General features: G+C 35.2%; 1 protein-coding gene across 1 annotated transcript in view; it reads left to right on the forward strand.

Annotated features, from left to right (window-relative positions):
* LOC117326235 overlaps positions 1-13,177 on the forward strand; it is a 64,761-nt gene that overhangs the window by 29,792 nt on the left and 21,792 nt on the right. Inside the window, exon 13 of the mRNA XM_033882898.1 lies at positions 12,755-13,104. Coding sequence (XP_033738789.1) covers positions 12,755-13,104 — 350 coding nt within the window. The remainder of the gene's footprint in view (positions 1-12,754; positions 13,105-13,177) is intronic.

The raw sequence follows: 13,177 nt of genomic DNA on the forward strand, positions 1-13,177 counted from the left end.
TGAAGGGATCTTTCTCAAATTTCATATGTAGGTTTCCCTCAGTGCGTAGTTATGCATATTGCATTTTGAGACCAATCGAAAAACAACATGGCTGACAGGCAGCCATCTTGGATTTTGACAATTGAAGATTGTTATCGCTATTTATCAGAAATTGCTGAAAGGATCTTTCTGAATTTCATTTGTAGGTTGCCCTCTGTGTCTAGTTATGCATATTGGATTTTGAGACCAGTCAGAAAACAACCTGGCTGACAGGCAGCCATCTTGTATTTTGAAAATTGAAGTTTGTTATCGCTATTGTACAGAAGGTACTGAAGGGATTTTTCTGAAATTTCATATGTAGGTTCCCCTTGGTCCCTGGTATTGCATTTTGGGACCAATCGGAAAACAACATGGCCAATAGACAGCCATTATTGCTAAATCTTAAATTTTATATATAGGTTGCCCTTGTTTGAAAAGTACTAGAGGGCTGTTTCTGAATTTACACAGATTAGTAAGACTTAGAGGAAGGGAAAAGTAGAGAAAAGATCAATCTGACATGGAACCTATAAAGATCATTCAATGGTGGGAGCCAAGATCCCTCTGGGATCTCTTGTTTTCCCAACAATGCAGTTAAAAGACATGTACAATATCACTTCAAATGCTCACCAACATGTTCATCCATACATCTCATTCTCTTTTTTAGCCCACCATCATCAGATGGTGGGCTATTCAAATCGCCCTGCGTCCGTGGTACGTCGTCCGTCCGTCCGTCCGTCCCTCCGTCCCTCCGTCCGTCCGTCCCTCCGTACGTCCGTAAACAATTCTTGTTATCGCTAATCCTCAGAAAGTACTGAAGGGATCTTTCTCAAATTTCATATGTGGGTTCCCCTTGGTGCCTAGTTATGCATATTGCATTTTGAGACCAATCGGAAAACAACATGGCCGACAGGCAGCCATCTTGGATTTTGACAATTGAAGTTTGTTATCGCTATTTCTGAGAAAGTGCTGAAGAGATCTTTCTCAAATTTCATATGTAGGCTCCCCTTGGTGCCTAGTTATGCATATTGCATTTTGAGACCAATCGGAAAACAACATGGCCGACAGGCAGCCATCTTGGATTTTGACAATTGAAGTTTGTTATCGCTATTTCTGAGAAAGTACTGAAGGGATCTTTCTCAAATTTCATATGTAGGCTTCCCTTGGTGCCTAGTTATGCATATTGCATTTTGAGACCAATCGGAAAACAACATGGCCGATAGGCAGCCATCTTGGATTTTGATAATTGAAGTTTGTTATCGCTTTTTCTGAGAAAGTACTGAAGGGATCTTTCTCAAATTTCATATGTAGGCTCCCCTTGGTGCCTAGCTATGCATATTACATTTTGAGACCAATCGGAAAACAACATGGCCGACAGGCAGCCATCTTGGATTTTGATAATTGAAATTTGTTATCGCTATTTCTGAGAAAGTACTGAAGGGATCTTTCTCAAATTTCATATATAGGTTCCCCTTGGTGCCTAGTTATACAAATTGCATTTTGAGACCAATCGGAAAACAACATGGCCGATAGGCAGCCATCTTGGATTTTGACAATTGAAGTTTGTTATCGCTATTTCTCAGAAAGTACTGAAGGGATCTTTCTCAAATTTCATATGTAGATTCCCCTTGGTGCCTAGTTATGCATATTGCATTTTGAGACCAATCGGAAAACAACATGGCCGACAGGCAGCCATCTTGGATTTTGACAATTGAAGTTTGTTATCGCTATTTCTCAGAAAGTACTGAAGGGATCTTTCTCAAATTTCATATGTAGATTCCCCTTGGTGCCTAGTTATGCATATTGCATTTTGAGACCAATCGGAAAACAACATGGCCGACAGGCAGCCATCTTGGATTTTGACAATTGAAGTTTGTTTTCGCTATTTCTGAGAAAGTACTGAAGGGATCTTTCTCAAATTTCATATGTATGTTTCCCTTGGTGCTTAGTTATGCATATTGCATTTTGAGACCAATCTGAAAACAAACATAGCCGACAGGCAGCCATCTTGGATTTTGACAATTGAAGTTTGTTATCGCTATTTCTGAGAAAGTACTGAAGGGATCTTTCTCAAATTTCATATGTAGGTTTCCCTTGGTGCCTAGTTATGCATATTGCATTTTGAGACCTATCGGAAAACAACATGGCCGACAGGCAGCCATCTTGGATTTTGACAATTGAAGTTTGTTATCGCTATTTCTGAGAAAGTACTGAAGGGATCTTTCTCAAATTTCATATATAGGTTCCCCTTGGTGCCTAGTTATGCATATGACATTTTGAGACCTATCAGAAAACAACATGGCCGACAGGAGCCATCTTAGATTTTGACAATTGAAGTTTGTTATCGCTATTTCTCAGAAAGTACTGAAGGGATCTTTCTCAAATTTTCGTATTTAGGTCCAATTGAAGTTTGTTATCGCTATTTTACAGAAGGTACTGAAGGGATCTTTCTCAAATTTCATATGTAGGTTCCACTTGGTCCCTGATGTTGCATTTTGGGACCAATCCGAAAACAACAGACAGCCATTATCGCAAAATCTTAAATTTTATATATAGGTTCCCCTTGTTTGAAAAGTAAAATTTTATATATAGGTTCCCCTTGTTTGAAAAGTACTAGAGGGCTGTTTCTGAATTTACACAGATTAGTAAGACTTAGAGGAAGGGAAAAGTAGAGAAAAGATCAATCTGACATGGAACCTATAAAGATCATTCAATGGTGGGCGCCAAGATCCCTCTGGGATCTCTTGTTTATTCACTAATATCTGTACCCTTGATCATTTTTCTTACCCTTGATCATACTAGTAGTTTATTGGAGATAAAACTGATATTGTTTTTGTTCTGTATTCTTAGTAGCTATTATTACTTATACATTTTTAGCCCACCATCATCAGATGGTGGGCTATTCAAATCGCCCTGCGTCCGTGGTCCGTGGTCCGTCCCTCCCTCCGTAAACAGTTCTTGTTATCGCTATTTCTTAGTTATGCATATTGCATTTAAAGACCAATCGAAAAACAACATGGCCGACAGGCAGCCATCTTGGATTTTGACAATTGAAGTTTGTTATCGCTATTTCTCAGAAAGCACTGAAGGGATCTTTCTCAAATTTCATATGTAGTTTCCTCTTGGTGCCTAGTTATGCATATTGCATTTTGAGACCAATCGAAAAAAACAACATGGCCGACAGGCAGCCATCTTGGATTTTGACAATTGAAGTTTGTTATCGCTATTTCTCAGAAAGCACTTAAGGGATCTTTCTCAAATTTCATATGTAGGTTCCTCTTGGTGCCTAGTTATGCATATTGCATTTTGAGACCAATTGGAAAACAACATGGCCGACAGGCAGCCATCTTGGATTTTGACAATTGAAGTTTGTTATCGCTATTTCTCAGAAAGCACTTAAGGGATCTTTCTCAAATTTCATATGTAGGTGCCCCTCAGTGCCTAGTTATGCATATTGCATTTTGAGACCAATTGGAAAACAACATGGCCGAAAGGCAGCCATCTTGGATTTTGACAATTGAAGTTTGTTATCGCTATTTCTCATAAACTAACAAAGGGATCTTTCTCAAATTTCATATGTTGGTTTCCCTCGGTGTCTAGTTATGCATATTGCATTTTGAGACCAATTGGAAAACAACATGGCTGACAGGCAGCCATCTTGGATTTTGACAATTGAAGTTTGTTATCGCTATTTCTGAGAAAGTACTAAAGGGATCTTTCTCAAATTTCATATGTAGGTTCCCCTTGGTGCCTAGTTATGCATATTGCATTTTGAGACAAATCGGAAAACAACATGGCTGACAGGCAGCCATCTTGGATTTTGACAATTGAAGTTTGTTATCGCTATTTTGCAGAAAGTACTAAAGGGATCTTTCTCCAATTTCATATGTAGGTTCCCCTTGGTGCCTAGTTATGCATATTGCATTTTGAGAACAATTGGAAAACAACATGGCCGACAGGCAGCCATCTTAGATTTGACAATTGAAGTTTGTTATCGCTATTTCTAAGAAAGTGCTGAAAGGATCTTTCTCCAATTTCATATGTAGGTTCCCCTCGGTGCCTAGTTATGCATATTGCATTTTGAGACCAGTCAGAAAACAACCTGGCCAATAGGCAGCCATCTTGTATTTTGACAATTGAAGTTTGTTATCGCTATTTTACAGAAGGTACTGAAGGGATCTTTCTCAAATTTCATATGTTTGTTCCCCTTGGTCCCTGGTATTGCATTTTAGGACCAATCCGAAAACAACATGGCCGACAGACAGCCATTATCGCTAAATCTTAAATTTTATATATAGTAACTTTCTCTGATTCGATCAATTAAGACATTTAGGGATAGGTCAGTTTCTAAACATCTTGATGAATAAATATATTGTTTCATAATCAAGAGTATCGTATTGTTTACCTTGTTACTGATCTGATTTGGGTTAGAAAAGCCAAAAATGAAAGTTTCTTTATTGAAAGCAAATGGAATAAGTAGGTTATCAAGAAAAGATTCAAAACTTTGCATAAATTCTTGAGTTTCTGAACATTCCCATATTGTATGAATTATTGTTTCTATGTTGGTTTTACAGCGAAAACAGTATGGACTATCAACAATTCCAACTCTAAAAAGATAAGAATTAGTTAAGATATAATGGTTTATTCTATTTCAAACATTTTATTCCATTTGCTTTTTCCTACAGATATAACATGGTTTTTACATAAAATATTGTAAAAGTCTTGTTCCTTTCTTATGCCTTAAAATATTTCTATATGTATTGGAATGTATGGGTAGCTTATTGATGTATATGGGGTATCATTGGTTAAGATATTCCTTACTACTGTGATATCTCCTTGATAAGTAACAAAATCTGTATTTACAGCAATTTTTTTTAATTAATTCATTAAAAGTATATAGCGTACAAGAATTATGGTCTTTCACAAGGTCATTTATAATTAAAATACCTTCACAAACCATTCTTTATGAAAGATACTTTTATTACCTATCTTAAGAAGTTTATTATACCAAATAGGATATTTAAGTATGTCTTCTTTCTACCTATCTAAAGAATTTTGTTTACTTGCTAAATCTTTCCAAGACTGAAATACATCTTTCCAGAAAAGATTTTTACAATTCTGTAATACATTGTATTATATTTAAGTTTTCATTACCACATTTAATAAGATACTCTTTATTAACATATAAATTCAGTATTTGTTGCCATTTTTATTAAGATATAAATTCAGTATTTGTTGCCATTTACCATGCGTTATAAACAGTCTACGTATCCACGTAAGTTTCAATGAGCTGATATGTGATTTAATATCAATCCTTTTAAAACCTTCTTCTATGTAACTTTTAATAATAACATCTCTTTTTATTTTATCGACTTTACTTTACCAAAGAAAACTGTATAATTCTGAATTCAGTAATTTAATGAAATTTACATCAGGATTTGGTAAGGATATAAAAATATGATTATACTGTGATATTAGCAATGACTTGATTATCTGTATTCTTCCAATTGGTGTTAAAATTCTTCTACTCCAATCTTTAATTAACGCCTTAAGCTTCACTAGATTTTTTTCGTAATTCAATTTAGGAATTTGAGGTAAAACACATGAAATTATAAACCAAGAAGTATGAATGTACTGCTATCCCATTGTAGATTTAGTTCTGGGTAATAAATTTCATCACTGTATTTCTTGAATTTCTAATATATCAATACCAAAAAAAAGTAAGTACTTTATCAATGAAGGTCCAACTAACCGAATCAGACCCCTTTTCAAAATCAATAATTAACAGCATTCCTGGTGTATAGTTTTCCTCTGCATAGTACACAGTGTTCCAGCTAGGTCGGGTTAGCAGGGCGCGGCGCCCTGCCCCCTAATTCAAAGTTAGAAATGCGCCCCGCCCCTTCCTGTAGTACTGCCCTTTTTCTAAGTGTCATTGATGCTCATTTTGCCTCGTATACTCTAGATCCGATTTGCTGAAGCCATGCAATATACAGTCAGTCAGTCACTAATTGGCCACCTGTAACACTAGTCCCCTTACCTGTAGACCCTTATCCACGGTACTGATGGACGCTGCCCGAGGCAGAGATCGGTCAGCTGGGGATCAAGCTGGTGTTTTAATAGATTCATTTAACCGTTTCGAGTCGATAGGATCGGCTGGTAATCCAATTAAATCATAATCACGAAGGCTTTTTGAAGATGGACAAAGTAATGATAATGGATGGAAATGTTGTTTTACTTATGTAAACAACTTTTGACAAGACCGAAAAGAGCCGCACGTTTGTCGTAAAGTTATCCCATGAGCACGTGTGCATTGGCGATCGATCTATATATCTTTGAAATTTTCTTCACATGACAACATGAAATCCTTCTGGTGTGAACCAAGCCACTTTTAGGTAAATGATCATGAGATCACTTTCCAGTGATTTTCCAGTGATCAAAATTAGCTTTCGGTTGATTTTATTTGATGAAGTTTGGCGGGACGCCGGAAATGGTTCGTTGTAAATGCAGATGTCGCAAATTCTTTGTTGGATTGACGGATTTCTATACAAAATGTTTATTTTTCATAAATAAATAAAGGACATATAAAAATATTTGCTCATGTGAATAATGGTTGCAAAAGTTTAGTTTATATTGTGTTATTTTCGTATCTGAAATGCTGACTCTGCATTAACTGCGGGTCATGTGATAGCCAAGTGATTACATTTCTACAACACGCGGGGACCGTTTGTTTACGAGAGCAACGGAACAAATGTTTGATCAGAAACTTGCGAATCATGACCGGCCCTAATTCGTTTACCATTTCTTATAATTAATTCAAGAAAATGTTAACTTGCTATAATTTCCTGATTTTAGTTTACCGTTATTTCTAAAGAGTCTAAAGTGAAAGTAGAAATTTACCGCCGCTTACAAGATACATCGTAGTTATGTGGACGAAGTTATTTGGACGAAGTTTATTCAGATATCAAATAATAGAATTTCTTTTACTTAATCATTTTTTAGCCCACCATCATCAGATGGTGGGCTATTCAAATCGCCCTGCGTCCGTGGTCCGTGGTCCGTCCGTCCCTCCGTCCGTCCGTCCGTAAACAATTCTTGTTATCGCTAATCCTCAGAAAGTACTGAAGGGATCTTTCCCAAATTTCATATGTGGGTTCCCCTTGGTGCCTAGTTATGCATATTGCATTTTGAGACCAATCGAAAAACAACATGGCCGACAGGCAGCCATCTTGGATTTTGACAATTGAAGTTTGTTATCGCTATTTCTGAGAAAGTACTGAAGGGATCTTTCTCAAATTTCATATGTAGGCTTCCCTTGGTGCCTAGTTATGCATATTGCATTTTGAGACCAATCGGAAAACAACATGGCCGACAGGCAGTCATCTTGGATTTTGACAATTGAAGTTTGTTATCGCTATTTCTCAGAAAGTACTGAAGGGATCTTTCTCAAATTTCATATGTAGGTTTCCCTCAGTGCGTAGTTATGCATATTGCATTTTGAGACCAATCGAAAAACAACATGGCCGACAGGCAGCCATCTTAGATTTTGACAATTGAAGATTGTTATCGCTATTTATCAGAAATTGCTGAAAGGATCTTTCTGAATTTCATTTGTAGGTTGCCCTCTGTGCGTAGTTATGCATATTGCATTTTGAGACCAATCGAAAAACAACATGGCCGACAGGCAGCCATCTTAGATTTTGACAATTGAAGATTGTTATCGCTATTTATCAGAAGGTACTGAAGGGATTTTTCTCAAATTTCATATGTAGGTTCCACTTGGTCCCTGGTATTGCATTTTGGGACCAATCGGAAAACAACATGGCCGACAGACAGCCATTATCGCTAAATCTTAAATTTTATATATAGGTTCCCCTTGTTTGAAAAGTACTAGATCTAGAGGGCTGTTTCTGAAATTACACAGATTAGTAAGACTTAGAAGAAGGGAAAAGTAGAGAAAAGATCAATCTGACATGGAACCTATAAAGATCATTCAATGGTGGGCGCCAAGATCCCTCTGGTTCTCGTATATGCTTGACCACATTTTCTCCTTTGCTCCATAATATCTTCACTTACAATTAGTCGTCTTAAAATCACAACGGACAGACCAGAGACCTATATTAATTAGTTAGTATATAGGTCTCTGGACAGACCTACTTCTGGTTGAAAATATCGCTCTGTTGACTATAATCTGATAGTAACTTTTTGATTGGACGTAATTATCGTATATGGATTCTCTCAATACACCCTTAAATTGAAATAATGCTAATATCATTTTATTTTTGAACTACTCTAGGTCATACTGTAACTTTTACAATCAAAATTAAAAACAATATTTGAAGAATAAAGAGAAGAAAGAAGACATTTTTACACACAAACGAAATAATAAAAAAAAAATCAACAGATTTCTATTTGTCTCTATGAATCAGGTCATTGTCCTGTAAAATAAGGTAGAAGATAGATAGGCCTGGAAAAAATGTCGCGCACAAAAATGCCTTTTTTTTAGGCAGCGCCCTGCCCTTTTCAAATCCTAGCTGGAACACTGGTGCATGATGTCATAAATCAATCTAGAATTTTCTCCTATAAATCTACCAGATATAAAACCAGTCTGGTCTGTATTAATTAATTTGTCTAAAACTTTTTTCAATCTGTTCGCACTGGAACCAGATGCAATTTTGCATATGGTATTAAGCTGACAGATAGGTCTCCAGTTTTTCAAAAATTGTCGAGGGTTATCTCCTTTAGGTAAACATGTAATATTTCCCCGTCTTTGTGTAATGGACAGCATTCCATGATTATAAGCATAACTAATAGATCTTACGATAAATTTTCCTAAGTATTTCCAAAAATATTTTTAAAATTTCAAAAATGAATCAATCTGATCCTGGGCTTTTGTTATTTTTCATATTTTTTTTAGAGTTTTTGAAGCTACAATGAATGACATATTTCCTTCTAGTGACATAGACTCTATATAATTTAGTATGGGAATATCAGGATCAGATAAAAACTGGTGGAGGTCCACATCTACAATATTGCTGTTGCTTGAGTATAATTTTTCATAAAATGATATTATCTCGTCTAAAATCTCCTCCTGTTTCCTAAGAATTTCACCATTTTCCTTTTCTACCATTGGGATAATCTTTGATATAAAATTCCTGTTTTCTAAATTTAGAAAATATATACTTGCTTTCTCCCCTTCTTCAACCACTTGGCCTTTGATCTAATTATATTACCTCTCATCTTTGTTTGTCTAATCTTTTCTAATTCTTTCTCTTTTAAGTTTATCAAATCAAAGTGAATGTCATTATAGTTTTCAAGTTTTTCTGTATCTTTCTTTAGTGTGTTTTCTTGGGAGAGTAGAGATTGTTTTTATAGGAGGAATATGAAATAGTCTTTCTTCGAATTTGTAATAACAGGGTTTCTAAAAATAGCTGGTCATTAATCTGAAAATGAATATCGTCATCTGGAATATCATCTATACTTTAAGGATTATAAACTAGCATATTGCTTTTTTATATCTGAAATAAGCTTATTTATAGCTTCAGCATATTCTATGTCATATAATAAAGAGTTATCAAATTTCCAAAGACCACATCCTCTCTTAAATTCATTAAACTTTATAGTAATAGTAGGTGCAGAATGATCTGACCTATATCCAGGTTCAATATTAGAGTTTTGTACATTACCTAACATGTTTTCTGATACCAGAAAAAAGTCTAGACGAGCCTGCTTGATAGGGTTATATATAATTTCTCCTCCATGAATATCTCTTACAATCCGGGTGTTGCTCTCTATAGATATCAACTAAGTATTATTTATTTCACTTTATCTCTCGCCTTAGGATTATTTACCTTTTTATAGCTTTTGTCGTAATCAAGATCAGGATTCAGTACTAGATTAAAATCACCACATATGATACAAAACTTATTGTTAAATTCCATTAAAACCTCTACTATTTGTTGATAGAAATAGGATGTATCAAGATTAGGACCATATAGTGATATCAGCGTTACTTTTTTTACCTTCCAATAATATGTCTAATGCGATAAAATTACCCTCCTTGTCCGTCCTTTCTTTTAAAACTTTTACTTCAAAATTATTATTTATCAATATTGCAACACCTCTAGAGTTGGATCTAAAGGAACTGAAAAAACAATCAAAATCCCATTCAGATCTGATAGAATTTTCTACATCTTTAGTAAAATGTGTGTCTTGTAAGCAGCAAATATTATTTTTCTCACTTCTTAGGTATGAAATCTTTCCTTTTGTTTTTATCTCTCAAACCCTGACAATTTGTTAAAATTATCTTAATGGACTCTACCATAAAGAATATGTGGATATATATTTCTTTTTGAGGAATTAAATGCTGTGACAACCATTGGGAAGAAATGAAGAGATGTAAACAGTAAAGGTTTAGAAGAGACAAAGAAAAAATACATGTAGACCATGGATAGCCTCTAACTATCACATGAGTAAAAAAGAAGACAAGAGACACAGAAAATATGTACATCGGAAACTTCATCACAATCTTACATAAGAAAATAATACCGCGGTACAGACTACACAAACTGCACCAATACATTGTATTGTCATAATTGTATTATACATGTATGAGTTATATATACTATTGTACCTGTAAAAAAAACAGTAGCACATACCAAAGTAACATTGTCATATACCAGATTTTCGGATCCAATGTGAAACACATAAAGACATACCTTGATAGTAATAATAATAATAGACGCCCTTTAAGTTAACAGATGACAGATGACACTTTTTTGCAATAAATTGTAATTAACAGTTCTCTGAACATTGTAACAACCGGAAGTCGATAGACTTAGTTTGATATTTACACTTCCCGCTACGACGTTTCAATGACATGTTAACTGATACAACACAGTTTGCTTTTAATGTATTTATTTTCTCAGCAAAGAATGTAGCGGATGTATTGGAATATTAGTGTCTTTCCGTTCATCTTCCTGTAGAAAAATCTTTTGTCCACATACTTTGTTCGAAGTTTATTGAACATGTACTGAAGTAGTGCTCCTGTGGTGCCATTTTTAACCACTTGTTATTATGAGAGATAAACCTCTTCCTCTTGATTGAGCAAGACACACCTACCAGTGTTTCACAAGTGTGTGTGTATGGGGTCAATCCATCTGTCTGTATGTCCGCAATGATACTCATTATTATTCAGGCTAATTCTATAAATTATTATTAATTGCTAATGTAGTTGTACAATGTTTATTTAAGATGTTATTACTAGGTATAAGACGTGTCGGTCTCTCGTCTTAATGTATGATACTACTATAATTTGATGAAGATGGCCTGCACATCTGATTAATTTTACATTATCCATCTTAATGATGTTCCGCGGAGCTATGTACGTTGTAATTTTCACGAGGGTTTGAACAGAGGCCAGGCGATGACTTACAATTTCACTGGCTATATAAGTGTGGGAAAATGCAAAGTTTGGAGCTGTATTATGATAAATACCCATATTTCTGTCAATATTTCGGTACACATTACAGCAGTCGTGGACGTCCTTTGTTTATGAAGTAACAATAGTATGATCTGTATGGCACGTTTGTTATATATACTGTTGGCGTTATACATGATGTTCCAATACAACTTCAACGTATTATTTGTGACAAATATTTTAAAAGGATTAGTTCCTTTTTAGCTCGTCTCTTCGAAGAAGAGTGAGAGCTTATGTCGTCACTCCGGCGTCGGCGATGGTTTTTCAAATGTTAAGTTTTTGGTGCAAGTGTTGAAAGGCATAGTAATTTCGTTATGATAATATGGTCCCTGTGGGGGGTTAAACTATCCCCTGTCGGAGTTAAACTAAAAGATTTTTGGGGAAAAAAACGAAATTTGGAAATTTTTGGACTTTGGAATATTTCTGCGTTACGTTTTTGGTGCAAGTGTTGAAAGGTATTAATACATCACTTTATAATTGTACTAGGGTGCTGATAATTGGCAGTATAGTCCCTATAGAGTAAGACAATCCCTTTCTGGAGTAAAACTTTTTTTTTTTAAATGGATTTTTTCTTTTTAAATCGGTGTTTTTTTGTTTTTAAATCTTTGGACTTTGTGTTAAGTTTATGTTGTGGTGTTGACAGGCATAGTAATACATGGTATTAGGTTCCCTGTGGGAGTTAAACTTTCCCTTTTGTGCAAATGTTGAAAGCTATTAACACGTCACTTTATGATTGTACTAGGATGCTGAGATTTGGTAAAAGAGTCCCTATGGAGTTACACTATACCTTCTTGGAGTGACACTGAAAATAAAACAATGTGAAAATGCTGAAATTAAACAATTTATACCGGTCCACATTTTTCAATGGAGACAATTCTCATAAGGATAATATTTTTATCAGAAATATGTCCAAAAGCAATTACATTTGTATTTAATATATTCATTTAATCTACAACAGCATCCTGAATGTTTGTCAATAAATAATTTATAAATATATATATAAATTGGTATGGTTTTGAAAATTGCATGAATTCACAAAACACAATCTGATCAAGTAAACAATATAAATACTATTTATGCAATTTGCGAAACCATTCCAAACAAACATTTGCGAGACGAGCTATGCTGTTCTCCAACAGCTCTTGTTCTGTCATATTTTCACAACAAATCCAACTTATTCTTCAGAGAGAAAGCAGAATAATTTGTATTACCGACATTGAGTTCATTATAGATATCGTACGATTGTATTTTCTTTTTCGTCAGAAACAAAAACAGGAAGAAGCATTCGGTGCAGTGCTGGGAAAACTGTACGAGAACCCTCAACTGAGCAAAATAATGGAAAATCACGTGCAGGAAATGTATGCCATAGCCCACCTAAATGAGTCTGGAAAGAATCAAGACCTATACGAAGAGGTGTGGAAGAAAATGACAGAGATTGCACCTCTTCAATCTCGGTGGAAGAAACCTGAACCTGCAAGGTGGCTCGCCCTGGAACATCAGCTGGTGAAACAGAAGAATGCAGGGGGTGTCATTCTTACGTTTGAAGAATTGTTGGAAATGAACAACAAGTCAGCAATTCCATTGACCGAACATGAGCTCATGGATTGTCTTAGGTAAGTCTTAGAAAAATTTGTTTTGTATATATTCTTTGTTTATATATATAACTAATATCTGAAAGTCATGAAT

The sequence above is a fragment of the Pecten maximus genome, chromosome 4, assembly GCF_902652985.1.
Source record: "Pecten maximus chromosome 4, xPecMax1.1, whole genome shotgun sequence".
Taxonomy (NCBI): Eukaryota; Metazoa; Mollusca; class Bivalvia; order Pectinida; family Pectinidae; genus Pecten; species Pecten maximus.